The 26,557-nt window shown below is 48.5% G+C and overlaps 1 protein-coding gene across 1 annotated transcript in view; it reads right to left on the reverse strand.

Annotated features, from left to right (window-relative positions):
• Positions 1–3,315: 3,315 nt before the first annotated feature.
• GRK3 (G protein-coupled receptor kinase 3) overlaps positions 3,316–26,557 on the reverse strand; it is a 123,723-nt gene continuing 100,481 nt past the window's right edge. The window contains exons 14-21 of the mRNA XM_044244040.1: positions 23,998–24,064; positions 23,190–23,290; positions 20,259–20,325; positions 19,126–19,221; positions 15,902–16,064; positions 13,561–13,697; positions 10,142–10,255; positions 3,316–9,220 (exon numbers count right to left, since the gene is read on the reverse strand). Coding sequence (XP_044099975.1) covers positions 9,059–9,220; positions 10,142–10,255; positions 13,561–13,697; positions 15,902–16,064; positions 19,126–19,221; positions 20,259–20,325; positions 23,190–23,290; positions 23,998–24,064 — 907 coding nt within the window. The 3' untranslated portion in view covers positions 3,316–9,058. The remainder of the gene's footprint in view (positions 9,221–10,141; positions 10,256–13,560; positions 13,698–15,901; positions 16,065–19,125; positions 19,222–20,258; positions 20,326–23,189; positions 23,291–23,997; positions 24,065–26,557) is intronic.

The raw sequence follows: 26,557 nt of genomic DNA on the forward strand, positions 1-26,557 counted from the left end.
ACGGAAGCGAGCTCAAAATGGAAGTTTATTCAAGGATAGAAGAGGGATTGCAACTCAGGACAAGCAAATGGCAGCAAGCTGCTGGCGAGTAGGGTCGGGGGTTTGGGGTGGGTTCCATGGACAGGCAGGGAATGTAAAGAAGGGACAGTTCAACGAGGGTCTGTTACAATCAATGACAAAAGGAAGGCTGGCTCTGAAAACTTGCCGATCAGATGGAACCCATCCAGCCACACACACAGAGGTCCATTCAGCCCGCTTGGCGAGACCAACCTGACCTGTATCACCTTGGTTCACCGCCTCTGGCAAAATTTCCCACAGTGGACAGGGGACAGCTTCCGACCAACAGCTTATCAACCAAGGAAACTGTAACACAATCAGTCTTCCGTAAATCGGGAAAACCAATCTCTTAGCCTTGAAGCTATAACTTCCCTGGGGCACAGGCATGAAGCTCCTTTTCCCTACTGCACTTCTATCTTAGACTGTGATTTTTTTCCCAGCTCGATGGGACAAAGCAGCCAGTGCATTTCCTTTCACCAGCATACCATCCCCACTCATCTCTGCTGCAAATGTGAATGCTGGGAGCACCCCTCTCTTTGATCTAGGGCTTTCTGTGTTGCACCTATTACCGCCAATTCCGGGCTGTGGCCACGGCCAGCTGGCCAGTGGGTGATCCAGCCTCCAGACCCCCCATCAGCTCCAGCTAACTCCTACGGCATCTGGGCCCCACAGTGCAGGCTGGTTTCCCAGGGGAAGTGGACTCTGAAATAGAGTGTAACAACAGAACACTATTAAGGAGTTCTCTTGGTATCTGTGTCTATGGAAGGATGGGGAAGGAATCAGGATCGAACAGAGGGAAATGTCTAGCTGTGACAAGGGCCCCCAAACAGCCTGCGGCAACCCCACTATGACCTCAACAGCTAGTTTTTTCCTAAATTGGGACCACGATGGCCAGGCATTTGTACTTCTGCGTGGATCAGTCACTGGATGTGGGCACCCTGGCAAGGGTGTGGTGTCAGGCTCAGTCCTAAGGCACCCTCGAAGGGGATGATGACTTCAGCCCTAGCACAGACAGGAAGTCCTTCAGTGAAGGAGGATCTGGACAGCACAGGACACTGTCCACTGGAGTCTCCCTGGCCAAGGTCCTCCATGACATATTTGGCAAGGTGGAATGACTCAGGACCACATTCAGCGCCGTGGCTGCTGGTGGACACAAGTCTCCCGTGCTCACCCTGCAGTCAATGGCCAAAACCGTGGGCAAAGTCAACCCTGAGATGAGTGGGAAGTTCACGGGCATGGTGTTTCACACCCCCATCCCCACTGCGCCTCATGGGTCTGATCTGCTGTCTAGAAAAATCTGTTCCATACTTCGACATCAAGGATGAAATGAAGCAGGTGTCAGAGGAAGCCCCAGGGGCCACACAAAGAACCGGTCCCCCTCTTGCACTTTTTTAAAGATTTATTTTATTTGAGAGAAAGAGAGAGAGGGAGTGTGAGTGGGCGAGGGGCAGAGGGGGAGAAAGAATCTCAGGCAGACCCCACACTCAGCACTGAGCCCGAGGCAGGGCTTGACCCCACGACCCTAAGATCACGACCTGAGCTGAAATCAAGAGTTGGACATTTAACTGACCAAACCACCCAGGTGCTCCCCTTCGCCCCACCACCCTGGGAATTTTAACACCTGCTCCTCCACCTTCAGGGCTGGCATTACCTCCAATACCCCTGTGTCAAGCTCATGACCCAGCATGACAATGAATTTGGCCACAACAGCTGTACAGCAGATCTCATGGTCCACACAGCCTCCCAAGAGTGAAGAGCCCTGGCCATGAACTCTGGCAACAACTTTTCACCTTTACAGAGTCCCTGCCCCAATACTGTCCCCAACACATGGAGAATTTCCCATCGTTTGCACCAGGGGTTTGAAACTGGGGGTGGTCCCTCAAGGGACATTTGGCAACACCTGGTGACATTTTGGGTTGTCCAGACTGGCTGGTGGGGGTTATGCACTGGCCTCTGGCAGGGAGAGGCTGAGAAGGCTGACCAACATCCCACAGGGCACAGGAGGGCCCCCAAGAGAAGGACAATCCCCAAATGTGCTGAGGCCAACAAACTTCTGTGGAGTTCCCAGCCCAGGTCCCCGAAGAAGGAGAAGCCCTTAGGCTCCTGTCCTCTTGTCCTCACCCATCATGCTGCCATGAATGCATGCCACGTGCATCAGGGCAGGACTGGGAAGTATTGGGACGAGGGCTGGGAATGCAAGGTTGAGAGGGGAGGGTAGCAGTCAGTCATCCGTGAGGCGATGTGGAAGAAACCTTGGGATGTGGCAAGCAAGTGCTGCCCATGTTCCTCCCATTTAACCTTCGCTGGAAACCTGGAGGATATTTTGGCTCATCTCAACCAACTCTTGTAAATCAGAGGTGAGAAAATGGCAGAGCAACCAGACTGCCCAGAGAGGTTGGCTGGGAGTGGGTGGCCAGCACTTCCAGGCCCGGAGGAGGAACAGGCTTCCAGCGGCTCTGGGGCACGGCTCGCAGTTATGGGGTTCATCAGGCCCCGGACTCCCCACTGCCTATGGAGCTGCCCACCCGCTCTGGAGCCCGGCCTCCTGTCAACTACTCTGTTAAATGGTTTTTGAGTTGGCAAACCCAAGTGCATTCTGGGGAAAAAATAGCTCCGGGAGTCAATCCTGCCTTCCTTCTTTTCTGAACCATCACCCCATGGGAGATGCTTTGAGCTCTAGGGCAGGGACAAGCTGGCCTGCCCCTGACCTGAGGACCCCCAGGCGGGCAGGTCTGCCCAGGCCGCTGGGGTCCTGGGGCCACCGCCTCCTGGGATTTTAGGTTTAAACTGACATATACCCCGGGGACGCTCAGCTCATCTTCATGGGAGCAGGGATGGACAGTGAGGGATCTGCGCTTCCCAAGGGACTCCAAAGTCACCCTGGAGTATGCTGGGGGTGGGGGGCCAGTATAGTCTAGACTAACTGCGGAGGAGATAGAGGCCCCCTCCCCCGGGTCTCCTTGTGGCCCGACTGTCACAGGCTCTTTCCTCACAACATATCTTGCAGGAGGCACCAGCCGCTGGGTCTCCAAACCGCCCCCACACCCCGCAAGACCATGAAGTGGGCTGTGCCCCTAACAATCCAAGCAGTCCGCAGGGATGCGGGTCAGCGATCCCATTCCTCTTTATCCAACCAGCCTCTGCATGGATTGTCCTCAAAGTCAGGAGTCTTTAAAAGGTATCATGTCCTGATGTCTTAGCAGCTCGATAAAGAAATGCAGGTTTTAGTGGGGGCTAAGGGAGGACAGCACACCAAAGTACGTATCTTTGTACAGAGCCTTTTTATTGAGATTTCATAGAAGCAATTTATCAACACAGGAAACCAGCACTGCTGCTCCCCAGCAGCCGTGAAAGACGGTGATACCAAAGGACAGCACGAGCCCTGCGCCAGGCGGGAGCCCGCAGGCGTGGGACAGCGTCTCCCGTGGGCTGGGACTTCAAACGTGCACGAGTAAGTGGATACCGAGAGAGGGCTGCACACCTCCACGGGCACAGTCAGGGTGAAGAGAGATCACAAAGAACGCTAATATCCCAGGTACAATAGCTAGATTTACAGCATCTCAATCACCGGCTTCGCTTTGTAGAGCCACGCACAGCAGGAAACAGTTTTGTTTCTTTAAGGGCGTGACACTTGGTCAGGAACAGAGTGAGAATGGGGCCACCCTGACGGCTACACAGCGAGGAAGACAGGCAGAGAGAAAGGTCAGCACGTGAGGAGGGACCCCCCCACCCCAACCCTCTCCCAGGGACTGGTCGTTCTAGTTCACGGAAATCCTAAAGGGTCCATCCGCTCGAAAGTAAGACCGCTGCCAAAGGTTTGATCACGTGTGAGGGCACTGGCCTATATGACCCGACCTTCCAAACCATTTGGAAACAGCCGTGTCGGGGGTGGGGTCAGGGAGGTCACATTCAAAGGCGCTGCTCCCAGAGGTGGTGTTTTAAAACACAGCTGGCCCCCTGTGCCCCGCACGGAGGACCAATCTCTCATTTAGTCCTTGACACATCGGGCTGACAGCCAGCAGCAAGATGGGGTGTGGGGAACGGTGCTCCGTGGGCTGCCCTGGGCTCTGGGAGTAGAACGACCGGGAGGGAGGTGGGTCTGCTGCGATGGCTGAGACGGGGCCAAGCCAACATCCAGAGGGAGATGCGTTACTGAGATTCTTTGATACCAAAGCCAGTGTGGAAGCAAGTGTTGGGGGCCTTCCGGAGAGGTAGATGGAAGCAGTATTTCATGGCATGTGTGCAGTCAGGTGTGGCCAGGGAAGTGCACATGCCTCTCGGCACAGAGCCCAGGATGAGCTTTTGTTGCAAACAGTCTGTGGCAGTGGGGGGTGGGGAGGGAGATGTTCGCCCCACGGGACTGTGCACATTATTCCCACTTTATTTCATGGAGCACAGAAAGGGCTGCTATTTCTTTAAATAACAAACTATACAAAGAAAAAGGAGCAGAAAGAAGGAATGTCTCTGACAAAAACAAACGTAAGGATTCAATAAATAATATAAAATGCTTTTGTGCTAAAATAGAACTCTGTTTTTTAATATATATATATATATATAATATATATGTCGTTCGGCAATCTTTATGTTACTCAGAAAAAGCCAAATCTCTTGGAATTAGTTAAAACATAGAAAAATACGATTTCACAATAGAACTTAAAAAAATGGCCAGTGTTTAGCTTACAAACCACTTAGAATATATACATCACGGAATATACTCAGGGAATTAAAGTTCGAGTCCTTTTGTAATTTTGAGTGCACGGTTAGAAATAGTTCTCCATTCCCTACCCTTACATCAAAGATGTTTTAGATTAGGACAAAATAAAATACGGAAGCAAAATGACCAGCTTTCAGAGATGGTTTTGAGATCGTGGTGTTGGGGAGTTTGCTGTAAGAATGGGAGTTGCTGAAACTTTAAAACACAGTTATTGTTCCTGTAGGTTTTGATGACATGCCTATACTGTGAGCTCACTTTCTATAGGGAGTGTGTGCACGTTTCATTAAAGGTAATTAAATATTTGGGGTGTGGCATTCACCAGTGCTCCCCTGGCTGCGTCAGTGAGCGGTCCCGCATCAGCCACCACGGGGAGGGCATCCCAGTCCCTCAGCAATAAAAGGGCAGGTTTGTTAGTCTTTGAGGGGGAAAGAAATCTCAAGTCCATTACAACGTGAGGAAACTGTAGTATTCCCGAGTTCGACTTTCATTAGTTAACAGGAAAAGAACTCTTTTAAAATGTGGCCACATGAAAAGAAAAAAAAAATCATATTCGTAGGAATTTAAGTAATTGAGGAATTCAAACCTCTGGAGTCAACCTTTCGTGGGAGGAGGGGAAATCATTTTAGGTCTCCAGGGAAAAATGTTTTCCAAACACTTCAACTAATTAAAGCTCCCTCTGGAAGTGGGCATGGCTTAAACAGCAAGCTGGGTGTCGCTGGTCTGGGGAATGTTATTGTGGCCCCAGTGGACGTGTGACGAAGGTCTGTAGCTGGCCACAGGGCCCCGAGGGGGGGCCACCCAGCCCCCATGCCTGGACCTGCCGGTGGCTGCAAGGTGCGCAAAGATGGGGTGAGGGGGTACGGTAGCTCTGGGTGCCAGGTGCCTTCCTGGAGGGTGCTGGAGGGCACGCAGGGCCCTGATGGGAAGTCGATTGGCTATTCATAATTCCAGTGGCTCCATAATCGAAAATAAAACGACCATATCTCACAATCATTACTATTCAGCTCCCTCTGTAAAGAGGGAAGGAATCAGCCAACTTTAGTCAGTCATTTCTTTGGTGCTTTGTGTAAAGGGAGTGACTTTTTTTTTTTAACCTGCAAGTTACGGCCGTCCTTGCCCCATTTCTACCATTGTTCTTGTCTGGGAGACACCCACTCCACCTGCCCATGGCTCCGCCAGCCACCACCTGTCCCAAGCTCCCGTGAAGCCCACCTCCTCTCCGGGCACAAACGTCATCAGGGGTCTCCAAATGACCCAGAACACTTCCCCGAACAAAATTACTAAGAAAAAAAAAATCACGTATGACTAAGTCCTATGGAATCGGTCTTCTCTTACCCCAGCACATTTCAAAGTACCTTTCATAGATTTACAGCAAGTGAAAAAGGGCTTGACTTTGAGGATCTGGCTTTCTCTTGATGTGAAAAATCAATTCCATCGAAAAGTCAAATGCTGTGTCCAACCGGCCTGACTACAAATTCCGAGTGACATTTTTCAAATCATCAGAGAAAGATCACACTTTGATCTTTTTCGTGGAGTTAAAGCTCCCTGTGAATGGGTAAAGGATATCCTGTAAGGGCCCGTGAGGGCCTTAAAACAATAGTTTCTGGTGTCCACAGGACGCATTTCAAATCATAGGTCAAGCTAGGTCTTGCTCCGAACGGATGGCTGTGTGCTGCTGGCGTGGACTTTCCTGAGCGGGATGCCTGCTTTCCTCCACATCTGGTCCCTCCTGTTCCACACAAATTTTGAAACTGTCACATCCGTGGATTGGCCAATCAGAGGCATAAGTAGCGAAAAGATTTGCTTTAGCAGTGAAAAGGCTAATTTCTAAGTTTTGCTGAAAAATCATCCTTAAACACGATGCAGAAGGGAAAAAGCATGCCTCCCGGTGCCGTGAAGGGGCAAATGCACCGGAGAGAATATTTTTGCCTGGAAAAATAAACTTGGATTCACTGAAGTTTTTAGCTTCTTCCATATACATCGTAGAGCAGCTGAAAGTCATCTTTTAGACTTTGCTTGATGAATTCCCTTGATTCATGAAGTCAAGACATTATAACTTTATAAAAATAACATCAACTTTATCTTCTTCAAGTGAGAAAATGTATGCTGCATCTTGTCCTTCCTCGTGGTCTGCATGTTGAAGGGTCAGCCATCGAGGAATGAGGTCACATTCTTGGAACGTTCTAGATCAGCTCTGCAGAGCGGTGGCCTTCTCTGGCCTTGCAGGCACAAGTTGCTGGCACAGAAGGGTCTGGAAATTGTTTTCCGAATGGCAGCGGGGACGCTGGCCCTATCAGACGGCTTCGGGGACAAGCACAGGTAGCAGACCCGCCGATGAGACCCTGGCGCTTGCAATTTAGGCTTGAGGCAAGACTTCCAATTCCTGTTTCCTTTCTGAGGACAGATGAGCCTCCTGTTCTTCTCCAGAGCAAAGATGGTGTCTTTCAAAGGGCTGCAGGCTCGCATGGCTAATGCCCTAGGTGGTAAGTGGGAAAGACTAAGCCCAGACCCCAAAGGAGTCTGTGTCCTCCTCAATAGGAGGGCGCTGGCTCTGTCTGGCAGAGGCTCAGGGGCACACCCATTCCCAGCCTGTAAGTGCTGAATGATGGGCGCCTGGGATGGGGCCTCGACAGCAGTGACTGTGGTCATTAACCATGGCTGCAAGGCACTCACCCTTTATGAGGAACGACTACCTAAAAAACAATGTGAACGCCATTCTTCCCTTTTAAAACGAGGGCAAGGCACGTAAAGAGTGCCTCTGTCCTCCTCTACTAGAAAGAGCCGAGTAGAACACGTGTTGATTTAAACCCCAACTGATAGCTCAGATGGGGAGTGGACCTCCAGATTTCTCTTCCAAAGGGAGCCCTAAGAAATAAAAAACTCTCAGTAATCACCTTCCAAACTCCCAAAATATAATTTCATTAAGAAGTACTCATTTTCTCAATGACCACAGTGCATGGCGATCTGGAGGCAGTACAAATATCAAGGGCAGGATGCAGGTCATGATGCTGTCATCTATGCTGTCAGTAGTTAACTTAGGAACATACAACAGGACTGCACGAAGAGTAAGACAGATATGGGGACTTTAAAAATCACTGTTATTATTTTCAGTCTGGTGATAGAAAGGACTTCACTGGGAAACACACTGGTTCTTCTAGCCCAGCATTTATTTGGGGCGTGAAAAGGCTGTTGGATGTGTCGTGGGAGAACCGTGGGACTACCCACCCGCAGCCCAGTACCACTCACTAATGACAGGCAAAGGGTGAGACGGAAGTCATCATACACAGTTAACTCATTTCAGCACATTCATTCTTCAGCATTCTTTTGTCAATAAAATTCATTTTAAATTATACTACAACGTAAGACAGAGCAATTCTTTCCTTCCTTCACACGCTGGTTGCAGGTATGTGTCCCGGGGGCAGGAACGAGGATGACTGTGTCCTGTAACTGCTTATTGTCAGAGCCCCAGGCAGACTCAGCCCCAAGTGTCCGTGTATGCCCAGAGACGTGAAAGTGCGATTTGTCTGAAAATCACTGTTGCCCTGAAAGTTTAACGCCCCTGCCTGTCCTTCAGGATCCCTATGAAGCCTTCCAAGCATCCACTGTTGAACACTGTCAGCAATGAGTGACCCCCAAGTCCTCTGAAGGCACGCTCTCTCTGTTCCCTGTGGGACCCAGGCGGGGACCTGGGTGGGGCCGCAGCAGGGCAGGGGCCCGAGAGCAACCTTCTCAGAAACTATCCTCAGCTCGCCACATGGGGCATCAGGAGGTTGGTCAGTGCTGAAGCGCCCGGAGGAAATGCGCGTTGACCTCCCAGGGCCCAGGAGCGTGAGCGGACATGGAGGAGCCCAGCAGAGGACACAGGACGGCCCTCGGGTCACCTGGCACCTGCCGCAGCGGGGCTGCCTTCCGTCTTGGCAAGTCTAAGATATGTTTGCTATCAGACATATAGACATTTCAAGTTCGAAGTTCATGTCTACCCAAACAGGTGTGCAAGAAAGGATAAGAACTTCCGTTTGTCTCTTCAGTAGTTTCGAGCGTGGACAGAGTCATGTGCGGGAGGCACTCAGGAGCGGTGGGAGGCCGGCCGGGCCCGACCATGGGCACAGCTCCTACAAGGAGCACCTTGGCGACCTGGGTCCTGCCAGATGTGGAAGGGCCCCAGGGACAAGCGGACCGAACCTCTGACCCCCGGACTTCTCCAAAAGGCTCCCCGTCAAGGGCTGAAAGCCCCCAGTGCGGGCTTCCTCGTGGCCCCATCTCCCCGGGGCCCTCCCATCCAGGGCGTCAGAGTCCATTGCTGTTCCTGTGGCAGAGAGGCGGCTTGGAGAGCTCCACCACGCCGGGCCGGGACTTGTTGAGGAACTTGGGGGCGCGGCGCAGCAGCCGCTGAGCCTCCGTGAAGGTTTCCGTCAGCTCCTTCTTCCACTGCACAAACTCGGGGTCGCTCTACATGGGGACACAAAGGGAGAGGTTGTGACGGGCGCACCTGGCTGGCCCGCAGACATGGCGCCTCCGGTCATGACCACGCCAGCCCGCTTCCCAGGCCATCCACGGGGAGCAGGGCCACTCTGGCCGGCCCTCCAGGAAACCCCGCCCAAGCCCCACCCTGAGAAGGACCGCCTGTGACTCGTTCAGAGAGCACCTGTGCTTTACGATTTCTAAAACAGCTCATGTCCATACAGTAATGCCAAAGGAGAGCTCTGTCCCATGAACACACACCCCACGCGTGCATTGGAGGGATGGTTACTGGACACACGTCTCGGTTATCTACTACTGGTCTAGCTCTCTGAAGACACTCACATGTGTGCACACACACCCATGCACACCCCCACCCCACACAAACCCCCACCCACCTGGACACACACATACCCACGCACACCCACCCATACCTGCACACACACCCCATGCACCTGGACACACACACACCCTACACACACACCCCCAGTCTCCCAGAGGATTAAATTTGGGCTACAGTAGAATTCTGGAGAGAGAAAGAGGGCATCTCCCGGGAGCGAAGTCATTCACTATCTGTGTTTACTTAAACACCCACGTCCCAACCTCAAACATGCTGAGTGCTAAGAACTGGGAGACTAGCTAACAGGCCCCTACTGAACACTGGACAGAGTTGCCAGACAGAGCAATCAGATTATAACACGGACTTCCTCTCCAGCAATTTCCCAACATTTGCTTCTGTAATGTCAACTCTTAATTTGCTAGGACCCTTGTGCCCAGGGGCTTTCCTAAGTAAGCAGTAAAGCATGGATTCAAGAAGCTCTCCCATATGCAGGTGGCCATCTCTGTGGACAGGTACACAGTTGCTCTAACTTCCAGTTAGGAGAAAGTTTTTTAAAAACACAAGAAACTCACCTCACATTGCAAGACAAATTGCTTTCCTCCTTTTATCCTCAACAATATGCACTTTTTGTCTTTAATCTGAGTTTCTTCCACAGACAGAATCTGTTCCATTGTCAGTAAATTTTGCTAGCCATAAAAATAAAAAAATGACAAATTACTTTGCATTATTTCCCAATTTCTTAAGCTAAGTTAATAAATAATATGGAAAGCTATCAGCTTAAAAAGAGTTTTTTAAAAATCAGCCTTTTCCTTTTCTTTTTTTTTAAGATTTTATTTATTTATTTGACAGACAGAAATCACAAGTAGGCAGAGCAGCAGGCAGAGAGAGGAGGAAGCAGGCTCCCCACTGAGCAGAGAGCCCGATGCAGGGCTCGATCCCAGGACCCTGAGATCATGACCTGAGCCGAAGGCAGAGGCTTAACCCAATGAGCCACCCAGGTGCCCAGCCTTTTCCTTTTGTTGATGATATTCTAGAAGTGAAGGGGAAGGGCTACAAAGGGACAAGCACAAAATTCAAATGATGGCATCTTGAAGGAAAAGCCAAAGGACAGTGTCTCTGTAAGACAACAGCACAGCTGTTCCCTCGACACAGAATCGATCTGCGAATGGTTGTGACTCGCATGTGTCCTCTCTGTGTCACACACACCTCTGAATTCTATCAACTGAGTTGTGAGGAAACAGTGAAGTGCCGTGTAACATGAACGAGGGGGGAGCAGCCGAGCTCCTAACATGGCAGCTTGGAAAAGGTCTGGCAAGGCTGGCTTGTGAGCTAATGATATTTCAAAAATATCAAAAGGATGTTATAAATACAGGCGACATCCTTAAAAGATGGTCATGCCAGGTCTAGAACACAACTGCTTATGTTAAATGCTATAGTGTCGTGAGCACCTTACCATTTATGTTTTTTGGGATAAATACTCAGGACTCCTAAATGAAAAACAACACCATCATAAATGCTCGCGTTTATCGTTCCCTGATTTATACCTATTAATCCATCCATCCATATACACTGGGCAGCTCTCAAACAGAACACCGAACTCTGACTTTTAATTTTTTTTAAGATTTTATTTATTTATTTGTCAGGGATAGAGGAAGAGAGCGAGCTAGCGAGCACAGGCAGAGAGGCAGGCAGAGGCAGAGGGAGAAGCAGGCTCCCTGCCGAGCAAGGAGCCTAATGTGGGACTCGATCCCAGGACGCTGGGATCATGACCTGAGCCGAAGGCAGTGGCTTAACCCACTGAGCCACCCAGGTGCCCCGAACTCTGACTTTTAAAGCCAAGCTAACATACTGCATCCAATGTTTAAAAAAGGGAAGATTTTCTTTTTTTGAAGTTTTCAAATATCCTGTAAAATGAGATAATTTCATTTCAATGCACACTATGGTGACTGTCCAGGAGACGGCAGACTATACGGTTGGCCCTGGGACAGCAAGGGTTTGAACTATGTGGGTCCACTTCTACGGGATATTTTCCCCCATAAATATAGCACAGTTCTATAAACGTTATTTTCTCTTCCTTGTGATTTCCTCAAGAATGTTTTCTTTTCTCTAGCCAACTATATTGTAAGAATACAGTGTGTAAATCATGTCACATGCAATTTCTGTGTTTAAACCTGCTGTTTATCTCATCAGTCAGCCCTCTGCTCAACAGTAGGCTATCAGCAGCTAAGTTCTCGGGGGAGTCAGAAGTTCCACATGGGTTTCTGATGGCATGAGAGGCCAACACCCCTGACCCCATGTTGCTTAAGGGTCAACTGTAAATGCGTAATGTCCCCAGGGACACTTACTATCTGGAAACATTATATATTCTATAATAATAATATATATGAATTACAGTTTGGTTGCTACGTTCACATATTTATAAAATATGATATATATTATAATGTATAATATTATATGTTATACATTATATAATACTCACCAGCACCTGAGTTACAACTCAAGACCCCCAAAGAAACGTATTAAAGCAATTCAGAGCCTACATGTATTAGTTTGAGAAAACGACTCCCATGGCATTAGTAATGGTGAGAAGTCTTGTTTATCTGAAAGGAATGGGCTGTGTAGTAGTAATCACTCATAATTAAATAGCAACTTTGCCGGTGGGGACTTATTTATTTTTTTCAAGCATTTTATTTACTTATTTGAGAGAAAGACAATTAATTGCACGTGAGTCGGGGAAGGAGCGGAAGGCACAAGAGCCCCGGGGACAAGCAGACTCAGGGCTCGATCCCACGACCCTGAGATCATGACCCTGAGCTGAAAGTAGGAGTTGAATGCCTAACTGACTGAGCCATCCCCGCGCCCCTTTAGCAATGGAGATTTATAAAACACATTCCAAAATCAAACAAACAAGATCAGAGCTTACTGCTCTCTACACTTCTCACCACCGGACAACGGATGGGCAGGATTCTGACCCATCCAAGACCTCAGCAATGTTTGTGACATCAGGGACCACTGCCCTGATTCCTTGGCCCTGGAGGACTAGCCATTCCCTCCTAGGAGCAGAAGCACTGCCTTCTCCTTGGGCCGCCACCTCTGGACAAGCCCTCTGCTCCCCCATGCAGTAGCTGCTTAATAAATGCAGCCTGTCTGGCTTCGAAGGACAGTGCAGATTAGAAATTTCTTCTTATCTTATTCACAAACATGAGTCCTCGAGAAAGGACCTGAGGGGCAGTGGTATCTTTCTGCCTATGGCATGGGAGTCCCTTACACTTGTCCAATGAAACAGAGACTAAAGGAAGTGGGGTTTGGCAACCTCTGCTCTGGGTCTAGCATCACAGCTTACATCACTTAGGTCATTTCGTGTGAGCCCAACAAGGAGGGGGCCACATGAAGGGGAGACTGAGCACAGCCACACCCCCAAACCTCAGGCTGTGTTGTGGACGCCAGACCTTCTTCTCTGAACCCTGGATTCAAGTGCCTCTAACTCCAAAGTCCTGGATTTCTCTTTTATTTTTTTAAATCTCTTTTGATCTCCCTGACTACTCTCCAGCCTCCTTCAAATCTGTTTTGACCTCACGTTCTATTTTCGGACTTTACAAAATCTTTCTTTGTCTCTAAGTTTATTTATCTATTTATTTTTAAAGATTTTATTTATTTATTTGACAGAGATCACAAGTAGGCAGAGAGGCAGGCAGAGAGAGAGGAGGAAGCAGCCTCCCCACTGAGCAGAGAGCTGGATGCGGGGCTCGATCCCAGGACCCTGAGATCATGACCTGAGCCGAAGGCAGAGGCTTAACCCACTGAGCCACCCAGGCGCCCCGACTCTAAGTTTAAAAGTTAGAGTTTGAACATCCCAAATCTCCTGTGCACAAGTTCAAATAGACACCCAGAGCTCAGCACGATACTTGGTTAGACGTGCCAGCCCTCCGAGAGAGCCACGCAACAGCGAGGACGCTGCCAGTTGGTGCTGGGGCGGCCGCACTAGACTTACCCGGGACTCGCCCTCTCCTCTCCACTCAAGTCTGTTGGGAAAGAGGTAAAAATACCGACGCTGCCACTGAGTCAGGAACGGGTTCCCCAGCTTCAGCATGTACCCGTGCATGATACAGTCCCTTCCTAGAGCGTAATCTGGGGAATACAAACAACCCCAAATTAGACAGGCTTGGGCACAGACGGGCTCTGCTCTTCTCAGAAACAAACAAACAAGAATGACACACTCTTTGGAAAAATCAGGTTTCTATGAGTGGAGCATGTTGTGCAAACCGTTGTCCCGGTTTTGAGACCCAGGTGAGCGGGAGATCAGAAGAGCAGGTCTTCGCTAACATAGTGAATGGCTGTTTCTCCATATTGGGAGACATCCGTGAAGTTCCCTTGCGGCTCGGAGAGGGTACAAACAGTATAATTCAGTTCAAGCTACGCCCGAAGAACCTTTGTCTTTATGTGGGCCTGGGGTTCTCCCCTCAATCCTGTCAATAACAGTAAGGGGTTCACCAAGCAGCCAAGGTAACACAAGGCTCGAAAACGTTTATTCCTTAAGGCTGTATTTATCCCTCCAGTACACACTTACCTAGACAGACCGAGCTAACTCGCTCTCGTGGAATCCCGATCATATCGTTAGAGTGAAGTACTGTCTCTCTCACTCTTTCTCTCTCTCTCTTTTTTTAAAAAGGTTAATTTTAAGTGGCTGGCTCCGGTTTCTTATTTTAAAGGAACACTAAAAACATTTGGAGAACACTAAAAACCATTCATTTACTCCTCCCCTCATCATTCAGCAGCTCTGAAGGGAATGCCTGGTGCTGGGCACGTTCTGGGCGCCCTGGACTCAGCAGTGCTACAGGACAGGAGACAGAACTCCTGCCTCCAAGAGCTAACGTTCTAACAGGACACTCAGATGGCAAACAGAGAAGTGATACCCATGTTGTCTGGCATATGGGGGAAGGGGAAGGCCCCAGGAGGGATAGGACAGGTGATCGGTGGGCTCCCCAGAATTGTCATTTTAACGCCCAAGTGTTTCACAGCTTAAGTATACGGAAGGTGGAAGCCTTGCAGGTTCACCACAGGGACCTAAGCCTGGACTGTACTGTTCTGTAAGGAGACTCCTGAGATCTTCAACCAAGAACCCAGTGATATATGAAGATAAGTTCATGAATCTGCTGGATGCAAGGATACACTTCGGTAAGGTCATTAAGACATGCCTCTTTTTTCTAGGTCCAGTTTGTCAAGATTCTGGTGACACCATGGCCCTCCCTGGAGCAACTGATGTAATTTCCTGTATAAAATTAGCTACAGCCAACAGCCCAGAGTGATGTCAATGGGCGCGCAAAGGAACAGCTTGGAAACAAAGCCCCTCTCTCTGCAGAATGGAGGTGAGCACAGTTACGGGGCTGCTCCGTTCCCTTGGGGAACACTGGCAGCTTTCACACGGGAGGAACCCGTCGGGACTCGGGCACAAGTTTCTGAGTGGGTGATGGACACAACCAGCCAGCCCACATGAAGCCCCTCCCATTCAAGTAACTTATTAACACAAAGGAACTGCTTCTGACAGATGACTCTTATAACAGAATGTTAACCTCAGAACAGTCTTTGCCTAGAAGGAAAGCAAATAATATCCTCCTCATCAACCAGGTACATTTAAATATCCCAGATTCATTAGAATCTTAGGAAAATGGAGAGTGACAACATTTGGGGACTCAAGAAGGACCGGCTGATTTAACACCCAACGTGAGGCACTCCACTTTGGAAATCTCAACAGGGCATTCAAATGTTGTTAAAAAAAAAAAAAAATGTGGTTTGGCAATTCCTTAATGTGCTTGTGAAACAAATGTCATTATTCCCATTTACAGTGCTGAACAAGAGACACGTGTGCGAGGTTCCTCACCAGTGACAACCACTTCATACTTTGTGGAGCCCAGAAGAAAAGGAAAAGGCAGGGCCCTTGTTCAAACATGACTGAGAATGTCAAGATGGTGAGGGCAGGGCGTTCAACCCAGCAGGGTGCCTGTGAGGTGGCCCAGGTCATGTGCCTACAAAGGTGGGCCTCTTTCAGGCATGAAAATGCTGCATCTTTAAGAAAGACACTTGCGAACTCACTCTAGAAGCAACAAGAGCAGAGGACACACGATACCCTACTGCTGACCACCTTAATTTATATATTGACTGAAGACTTTGAAATATTACACTGAGCTTTTCCAAGCCACACGCCACTATTTATGGCCTTCCCCCCTGCCACCCCTGGAAAGTACTTTATGACCCAAAAACTTTTCCGGCTTTACGAGACATTTTTACAAAATTCATTGCGTTGAAAATATTTTGAGGCACGCTGGCTATTTTACCTTCTTCGTGTCCAAGTTGCTTATTTTTAGCTCTCTTTCTGGCCTCGATTTTATCCGTGTCTGCATTTACTGCTTCATAAACTGTTTCTGCTACTTCCTGCTGCCAGCGCTCGGAGATCACCAACGGGAAGTTCTTGTAGAGATCTTGGTCGCAATCAAGAAGCTTATTATTTTAAGAGATCAAGATAGTTATGATTTAACATACTTAGCAAGGCAACAGCTTCAGAAGTACCCTAACTGGACGTGGGGTGATAAATGGACCACAGCATACAATCCTTCAGAGATGGCTCGTTCCTTGTCACAAATGTCTGCCGCTGATAACCAGCATGTTAACTGGGGACACCTTCACCTTCACCTTCAGGCCCACTGGAGAGGACAGTCAGCCCATTCTCTTATACCAGCTTTGTTACATTTTTGCCAATGAAAAACAACATGTACGGGGCTTTATTTAAAGTACAGAAAGATCTGACAGCAAAACAGAATGTCAATGACGGCGAGGAGGCTCTATTTGCCAAAGTAGGCAATTACATCCCGTACTTTGAGAAACAATTAAAAGGGAGAAGGTGGGAGGGTTTTCTCACCACCCTCAATTCATCTGAAAAGTGAGATGAGCAGAAGGGAGAGGAGGCTGAATTTTCCATTCATTCCACAAACCTTCTAACCTTCCACGAACCCAGGGTAACAGCGTGATCAAATGTGCGACCACGGAGCTCGGGAGACGAGGGGGTTTAGGCAACTTCGCCTTTAAGAGGTACGGGAATAAAAATTACACTTAATAATAGCATTTCTCTTCCAAACTACTGCTCAAAATCCTTCATTCTTGCCCCTGAGCCGAGAGGCCGCACTCTGAAAATGAGCAAAGAAAGTGATTTTATGCCTCTGAGCTACAGTTCTGTGGCAGAAAGGTGAGTGATCTCACTGAAAGAGCGGAGCACGGCTGTCCCTCACAAGCACAGATCTCTGGAGAAACTTGATTTGCTTGCTCCTTTGCCTGAGAGATGAGTACTGGAGAGATGTTACAGCAGGAAAGTTATTGACAAGAAAAAGAGCAAGAAGAAGCACTTGCCCCCAAGACTTAAGCAAATCGATCAAACACAGAGGGCTCTCTACCTGCCCTCAGCGACCTGTTAGGATCACGTGTTGATTTTAGGATCGCTCTGATTCACCGAGCTCTCCTCTCCTCTTCCCGCTTCCTTCAGAAGCCCAGGCTGAGCCCAGAGTTGAAGTCCTCGGTGGCCCAGAGCATGAACGCTGGAGGGGTATGCCCAGCCACGCGTGAGTGTGAGTGTGTGTGGGAGGGCTGGGGGGGGTGTGCTAGTACAGCAGGCCAGAGGGCACCCTGGGATCATGGCCTCCGGTACGGATTCTGAAGGGTTTACCAAAAGTAAAAACACTCCTTTCCAATGTAGCTGCTGGGAAGGGCCAACTCTGCTTTGTATACAAATCGTTCTACTTCCTAGAATTTCAGAGAGCCCTGACTTTCTAGGACTTAGCATAAGTGGTTGAAGATGAATAAAACAAGGAAGACAATTTGTACTTATCTGAGGTGAGATTTTTTGTTGGTTTTGTTGTTTTTTAAAAAAAAAAAAACAGTATATTTATTTGGGCTGCTTGTTTAAAAAGATCAAGAATGCGTGGTTTCTTAAGGGGCAGAACCTCTAGCTGGACTAGGCTGTTCCGGGCTCCTCACTTCCCTCTGGATCCCTGGTCACAGGCCCCCTCTTGCTCTGAGCGTACTCATCCTCAGCTCTTGGTCACAAAGAACGAAAACCACATCTATCAGAACCTCCTCGCAGGGACTACAGGCCAAGAGGCTTAAAGCAGCTCTTTCTCCTACCTCAGAGAACTCCGGGCGTCAAAACCAGTCACAGGTGACAAAACCAGGGCATGAGAGGTTACCCAAAGTCACTCAGCAAATAAGGGCAGATGCAAGCCCAGTTTGACTCCAGAGCCTTGATTATGGTTTACGAAATTTAAAGTATGAGCAATCTCTTCTCAACATTAAAAATGTCTGTGGGCTCCCACGTCACGGCCGTGGTGTTTTTAGCACCCTTTTGTGGCAGCTCCTCTGCTGACAACTTTCTATGGGGACGACAGTAATCCTTTTAGGTGACTTTGGGAATGATCATTCCCCAGAGCACTGCCAGCCGCCTGCAGTCTGTCCAGGTTGCAGACTGCGCCTGGGGTTGTACACGTCAGGGCACTGGGAACACTGCAGCCCCGGGGAAAGCCACTGCGCCAAACCACAGAAGTGGCTTCTCTCTGCTTCCCCTTTGCCTCGGCTTCACCTCCTGGGAAGCTGGTCCCAGGAGCACCCCGGCCACCCTTCCTTCCTGATACCGCATCCCAACCAGCTGCCACTCCTCGGGTCCCAGTGCACCTGGTGTCTTCCTGGGGTCTCCTGCAGCTTCCCTCCTCCCCAGCCACTCGGCCACCACTTCTGTTCCCAGGCCCCGTGGGTTCCAGCTCTGTGTCCCTGGCCATGGCTCCCCACAGGTGCGTGCACCTTCTGGAGGGTGAGCTGCTTGGCAGGAAAAGTGAGGGGGGCTGACACAACCAGGGTATAATGAGGCAGCTGAGAAAAGACAGGGAGGCCCTGGGGGACGCTGAAAAGGTGGGGGCAGATGTGTACCCAACACCACAGTGACACACTCTGACTTAGCAGCCTGAGGGGGATGATTTTCCCTCGTGACTCACCGTCTATAATCATGCCTCGTCTACTGGGAAACATAATGATATGAACAAAAGTTTGAAAAATGCAGAGGATTATATAAAAAAAAACTTGCAGTGATTATTTCACTTTTGATTGACAAATGCAAAATGACTCATGCTGTTTGCTCTTTTCATCTGAACACAGACAGATCTGAATACTTAAAAGGATTAAGATGGCTGGCTCTTTGGCACGAGGCAAAGTGTGTCTGCTGTCACATAGTTGCTTTTCTCTGCTTCATATATGCTCGAGCTCTAGTTTAGTTGCAAGTATATGCAGATCCGTAAGAAACTGACCACTTACCAGTTTGTCAACCATAAAATGATTAGTCCACAGAAAGCTTTCATTGTTTCTAATTTAGGTCCTTGACGTCTACATTCTTTATGCGTGCAGGTGCTCACGGATAAGTCACATTCCACAAGCAAGCCAATGTTAAGACAGTCACTCAGTCTGCTGGCCAAGAAAAACATCTCTCCACCCCCCAAAACACCCAGGGTGAACGTCACACGGGTACCTTGATGCCCTTGGTATCCTCTTCATCAAAGGAGCCAATGTCAAAGGCGTCGGCAGCATTGACTTCTCCCCGGGGGGGAATCAAAGGTGGAGGGTACTAGAAGATCCAAGAAAGCGGGGTTCAGTTATCAGATCACCTCACGGCCCATCCCCACCTATCACTCTACAGTGTGCTGTACTCTCTGAGCATTCCAGCCGAGGTCCTACACCTCACCGTGCGTCCTTCACAGATGGGCTTGTGCAAGGAACAAGCTTGTGCCTGCAATAGCCCTAAAAGAAGCCCCCAGATTTTAGAAAAACTTAAGGGAAAAAAACAGACTCATGTCCAGGGTCTTAAAGCATTACTGAATATAATGAAATCTCCAGACTGTACATCCAGCCAGCTCAGCTTTAGGAAAACACCGTGTCTCAGACAACGCGGCACCACATTCCACTTGCTGGCGCCTCAGTGTGCAGGGGCAGGGTGGGCGCGACAGAGGGAGCGCTCCACACCCACAGAGGTGCCCCGCAGAGGGGCCGAGGAGAGGCCAGCAGAGCCGAAGCCCAGTCTCTTGTTCACAGCAGGTGGGACTAACATAGCATCACTCCTTGACAGCTGGAGATGATATAGAAATGAACCCAAAGCTGATCAACATTAAAAGAAAAAATTTTCATGTGGGGTGTTCTCCTGTACCAATGGGAATATGAAAAAATATCTTAAGGGAAGGGATTCTGTTGATATCCTATCATTGATCCTTAAGTTGTGTGGTGCTGGGCTAGAAAGTATGTGTAGATTCGTGACCCACGTTTCTTGTACATTTCTACAGAGGTCCTTATGAAAATACTGTCACTGATTCAGATAGGAAGTCAAAAAGATGAGGGAAAGCTAAAAACATCTCAGTTATACAGACATCTGCATTAGATAACAGCTCTGTTTCAGTATTTATTAATGCATACTGCAGATATTTTGAAAACTTTTAAACTAGGTTAACAGAGAGAAGTTGGCCCAGAGGGAGTCGGCGGTAACAGCAGCCCACGGGTGGAAGGGCAAGAAGGACTGGCACTGCTGTGAGGGGAGCCTGGGGGCCCCGGGGAGTGGGGACAAAGACCCGAGCACAGAGGTGGTGGTGCCCAGTGTGGGGTTCCAGAGAGTACCTTTTGTAAGTAGACTTGCTGCCAATCGATGCCTTTGAAAAAGATGTGCTCCTTCACTTCCTGTGCCCTGTGGAAGAGGCACAAAGGTGGTAAGGGTGCATTTGCAAACCTAAGGAATATTTTCCAAAAACTGTCTCCTGAGAAGAACACAGAGAAATGACTATTTTCAGTTCTTTCACTAAGCAAGTAAAATATGCTTCCTTCAAAGCAACACAGGAAGTACTGAATGTTTAGAAATATCGTATGGGGTGGAAACTAGGAATATTATCTCATGTGGTAATTTATTCCAGTTTGAGAGAACCTAGGAGGTGTCGCAGATAGATACACAGGAGTCTGTCGCCAGGAGAACAAATTCAAATAAGACTTAAATTCGAGATCTCCACATTGAGGAGATTTGCAGCAAATGTCTAGGAGGCATGTCAGATCAAACGATAGGCATATGAAGGACCAAATATGAATTCAGAAGCAAACTAGAAATCTAGGAGCATCACGTATGCCAGACCTCCTCAGATACTGAAGAAACAAGTTTTCCCAGAAACCATCCTCAAAGCTTAGTTTGTGCAGAAGACAGCGACTATATACCACGAGAAAAGCCTACACGGGGAAAGTGCATGGACCCTATGCCCACAAGGGACTCTCCGCCAAGGCCTGCCCCGGGTCCCCCCGCAGCCCTGTCCCCTGTGGCAGAGCCCCAAGGGCTGGTTCTCAGTTCCCTTCCTCTGCTATCATTCCTTGGGTGACCTCGCCTTGCCAGGCCTATAGATGTCCTGTGCCTGCAGATAACTCCCAGATCCGTGTGGCAAGCGCCGACCTCGTCCTGCACGCCAGGAGGCCCACGCACCCAGCGCCTGCTCTGTGTCTCCACTTGATGGGGCAAGAGGTCTGTAGAACTCCTGACTTACTCCCACGCCTTGTCGTCTAAACCCAAAGAGCCGGATCAGCCCCAATGCCCCACTACACTCCACAGCCCACCCCTGGGCAATTCCTGGAGCTGACTACTTCTTACTGTCTCCTATCCTCACCGAGATCCGATTCCTGATGGGGGCAGCATGGTCTTCGATCATGAAGGAGATGCTAAATGTCCCACTACCACTGCCACCATCCAGGTCTCCACCTGCTCCCTGAATGACCCTAACTGCCCCCTGCCCCAGCCTGCCCTCCAACCACACATCCCACAGTCCCACCCGCCCCATGCCAGGCCCACATCATCCTTCCAACCCATCTCCCTATACCCCTGCCCAAGACTCTCCAGAGGCCTCCCTGTTGCACTTACAGCAAAGTCCAGGGACACGGCCTACATACAGGACCTGCCTGAGCCCACCGCCTGTCTGACCTGCTCTTGACCTCCCTCTCCTAGCTCTCCAGCCTTCTTGCTCTTCTGCATCATGGAAGCTTAATGCCCCTATCAAAGCTCTACCCTCACTGACCCCTCTGCCTTGGGTCCTTCCCCCTCTTCTCCTAAGGCTGGCTTCTCAAGGACAACACTGCCTTATTTATCTCATTCACGCTCTTCTCCAGGTCTGAGGTCATCTTACTTATCTGATCATTTCTATAATGTCACTCACCCCCCCACCCAACAGAAGCTCCAAGAAGACAGGGCTGGGTCTGCCTATGTGGGCCGCCTCAGCCCCAGCAGTTAGGACAATGGCTGACACTCAGGGGGTGCTCAGTAAGTGTTCAATGGGTGCATGAATGAAATCTGAGTCAAAAGGTGTCCTTTTGTGTTTTGCATTTGTTCCTTCCCAACAATCGCTAAAATGATGGAAGAGGAACACGGAGTCATAAATGCACCATAAAGGGGATGCAGAACCATCAGTAGACATGATGGGTGTGGACGGAGGAGCAGAGACTACTAGCAATAAATTGGCAGAGCTACTGCCTGGGGCTCAGAGGTGCTGAGTTCTAGGCTCAATGCCATGTATGTGGAGGGGGGTAGGGGAGGGGGATGGTGAGACATGGGCTGAAGACAGGCTGAACTCTGTAGATGGAACCCTTCACGCATGCAGGCACGCACGCACACACCATACTTTCTACCTCAATATCCAACCCCAAAATGCCTGCAGCTAGGTGTTTATTCTAATGGAGTAGGGGTGGGGGGACTCTGAAAGGTTCTATTTTGAAGAAATTCAGCCTGCTGAAGATTTTAAAAAGCAATCAAAGGAGGGATTAGAGATTTAAGCCCACATACAGTAGAAAAGGATCAAAGCAAAGATACAGGGAATACACAAGGTCAGAAGCACTGATGGCCACTCTAGAAACTTCAACAGAAACCTAAAAGGAGTTCTATGAGCTAACCAAGGAAATGGAGGAGAGGGACTGTCAAATAAATTTATAAAACAGTATTCTCCAAGCTGAAGAAAATGAGCCTCCACAGTACAAGGAACTCTCAGCGCCTGACATCAGGAGAGATAACTGGGCTGCATGACCAGCTTCATTGCACACAATAAAGCAATATATCTCCAAAGTTCTGGGGGGAAATCATTATTGATTTAGAATTCTATATCCAGCCAAAGTATCAGTCAAGTTTGAGGACTGCAGGAAGGCGTTCTGGACACCTAGCAGCTAGAAAGCACGTTTAAGATGGCAGCCAGCCAGTTACACGTCAGAGAAAACACGTAAGAACCTGATCAGGATACTGAACTGCCATCACTGCAAACCTAATTAGTAAAACTTCACCAAATGAACTGCAAGATATCGGGATTCATTTCTACCGTCGACAGGATCGATTTTTTTTAAAGTTGAAAAGCGAGCGACTCCTTCAGGTCGTTAATTATGAAACACAAAGGACAACATACATATTTCCCATTGGATTATTCCCCCCTCCAGATCAAAGTGGGAGATTTTTAGGGGCTAGGAATGAAGTGTAATGTATTGAAGCTAACTGTCCTGTGCTCCGGGTGTCGGTACTCAAGAGCTAGAATAACAGCCTACCCGCCTCCATGGCAGCCGAGCCGCTTACTGGCGTCTCTCTGGAGCAGGCCTTCTAGAAGGGACCGCAGTTCCGGGGAGAAGGCCTCTGGGAGCTCCACATTCTGGGGGAGAAAAAAAAACACAATTTTCAAGATGCCCTGACACCCAACCAAATCTAAGTCCATTTCTTGGCCAAGGACAGTGTTAAAAACTGCAGACGCACTGTGAATTAATATTTACTCTAAAGAAACATGAAACTGTGCTAGTCACAATGTGGGGCTTGAACTCACAACCCCAAGACCAAGAGTCTCACATTCCATTGAAAAAGCCAGTCAGGCGTCACAGATTGCTAGTCATTTTCAATGCCACTCACTAAGCTGGGGTCAGGTCCAGAGAAACAGGTCTCCTGCTCTTATGCGCCTAGGCAATTTTTCCTTTTCTTCGATCTTCTTAGTTTAGTTTTTTATTTTCTGCATCTTTCTCTAATTGATGGGTGGCAAACTCTGATTTCTACCTTGACATCTATTTCCACTGAACTGTCAGGAATTCTAGGAACTCGATCTCCACTCATTTGTTTTTAAGAAAGCAAATTTTTCAACCGGTTGTTAACAGAATGAGACGTGAAAATAATAATGCAAATAAGAATGGAGTTTTTCGGAGCGCCTGGCTGGCTAAGTCGGTAAAGCATGTGACTCTCGATTTTGGGGTCTTAGGTTCAAGTCCCATGTTGTGGGTAGAGGTTACTAAAAAAATAAAGAAGAAAAGAAAAATCTTAAAAAAAAACAAAAAAAAACCCACCACCAAAAAACAGAGTTTTCAATCTCCTTACCACGGTGAGGGTCATTCGGTCTATCTCATGCTTGTCTTTGGTTTTGTGTTGTCTGAAAGGGCTGTGCCTGTGGAAATGAACAGGAAATGAACAGCTGTGCCTGTGGAAATGAATCCTCATGTTGAGGATGTGGTTATCAGGTAACTTGGTGCATGTCCTTGGCTCATATCTGGGGATAGTACTGTATTCTGATAGTATTCATCCCAAACTATAGAAATACAAAACCCTACACATTTACCATTTACCAAGAAAGGCTGGTGTTGGGGTATGTTAGTGCCTGAAAGGGGGGGTGGCGCTTATGCTCGCGTGAACTGTCTGATCCTCACGTCAGTGAAATCACGGTACTAAAATAGGCTTCGGCAAATATATCCCCAGTGATATTTTAAAATATCTTTAAAAAGAAAACAATCAGCCAGCCGGTACTCATGAAAATGAAGGCCATTTATATAACATTTGTCACTTTAGTGTTTGGAGAGAATAACTTTCATAAATTTTATCTTTTTCTTTCTTTCTTTCTTTCTTTTTTTTTTGGAAAAATGGATATTAGTCCCTCCAACAACCCAAAGAACTGTGGTGCAACCAAAACACGACCAAGATGAACACGCCTCCCCCACTGGAAACCGGTAACCAGGCGATGCCTTCCTCTGATGATGACAGACATACGTGAACCCTGTGTCCCTGGGGCCCTCCAGTTCTAGAACTGCTTTCTCCTGTTGTACTTAGAGAGAGCCCCTAACATACGGGTCAGCAGACCTGAGCTCAGGGTTGTGATGGGGGTGTTTACTGGCTGCGGGCCAGTCATGGAAACTAACAGTCTCGATGTCTTCATCTGTCGATGGGTATAAGGCCCTGTACTTCACAGAAACAGCAAAGGGAACAAACACCGTGTGTGCTGGTGGCAGCCGAGACCATGGCAGTGCACAGCCATCATTCAAGAAATTAATAAAGATGAATCTTAACTTTATAAAATGAATGTCTGCTTGATAAACTAACGAAAAACAAACTATTCTTACTCTTTACCCTGTTGTTAAAACCCCAGAGAAGTTGGCTTTCAAAGGAAATCTTATCAAAAGAGACTAGTAAACATGCCAATTATGGAATCCTGGTCTTATTTATTTGGAAATTAAAGAAGGGATATATGTACATGACTTTCTTACAGCAAGACATGCCTATAAAATGACGAATCCTCCAATTTTATTTCTAAGCCATATATAACACCACCAGAGGCAAGATACTGTCAAATATTTGAAAGTTAACTCTATAAGGTGGGTTGGAAAACTGAGCACATAAATGAACGTGATTCAGAGAAAAGAACTCCTCCTTGCACTACTTACTGTTCCCTCTCTGACCGTCCCCCTGAATTAGTGAAGTGAGGCACTGAGTCATCTCTCAGTAGGGATTATTCCATTTCAGAGCCTTGATGATCTCAAATAGTTTAATGTTCATTTTGTACAAGAGAGGGAACTCTAATGCTTTGTTTTCCTTCTTACCATGCAATGTAATACAGAGTAATTTCAATCTCTTGAAAGCAGTAATTTGAAAAATAAAATCTAAAACAAGGTGAATGAGTGCCAAGTGAACAAACACACACTAATCTCTAAACCAGACTTTGGAAATATTCTGTTCACCCTAATTGTTTCTAAAAAGAAAAATGTAAAATTACTGCATTTAAAAAGCAAATCGGATGTAACAACAAATGGTATGTTATTTTTAAGATATTGTCATTTAAAAAACCATTACTTGCATCATGCTCTGATGCCAAAGACAGGGAGACATCCTCATGTTCATGGTTCAAGAGAAAAAGGATGACAGTTCCTGAAATCTTACTAAAGCTTCAGTCTCCGCCGACATAGCTGCTTCCATCCCACGCAGGCCCTGAAGGCGTGCAAAGGGACTGTGAGCAGATCTCCTGGCGTGGGGGCATGTCCTGCCGGTTTGGCTCCTGCACACGGTGCCCGAGGACCCCGTCCCTGCTCTGACCCCCACACCTACTGCTGGAGGGAAAGCGTGGTACCCCGACCCTTGCAGAGAAGAACCACTGTGTTCCAACAGAAACACAGTGTGCTAAATTTAAAAAATCTTTCATGAGACCTGAGGGAGGCTCGCGAGGAGGAGCGGAGTTAAATCGGCGGTGCCAAAAACATTTCCAGCACATGAGCCCGGCCACTACTGAGGCCACCGTGCACACGTGGCTCTCCTGCGACCGACCCAGTAGGAAACCCTCGGACGTGCTCTTCAGCGACCGGCTCTGGGCCAGCGCGCGGAGAAAGTGCGCGCTCTCAGGTTTGAAGTCTCGAGGCACATCTGTTTCCGAGGCAGGCTTGATGATTCCTTGTGAACAAAACCAAAGATTCTGTTTCTATTTTGGAAACTGTTAAAGAAACCCTACGAGAGCAATAATCTCCGCTCGGAGGGAAGCACGTGGTGCCCACAGAGCCTGGGAGGCTGCAGCTGCTCCCCAAGGCAGCCGCTTGAAAGAGGAGACCGTTCGGGGCCGGCTGACAGCTTGTGGGGGGTGCTGGCCTCTCTGCACCGCGAACACGGCGGTAAGGCTCGTCGC

This window comes from Neovison vison, chromosome 3 (assembly GCF_020171115.1).
Source record: "Neovison vison isolate M4711 chromosome 3, ASM_NN_V1, whole genome shotgun sequence".
Lineage (NCBI taxonomy): Eukaryota > Metazoa > Chordata > Mammalia > Carnivora > Mustelidae > Neogale > Neogale vison.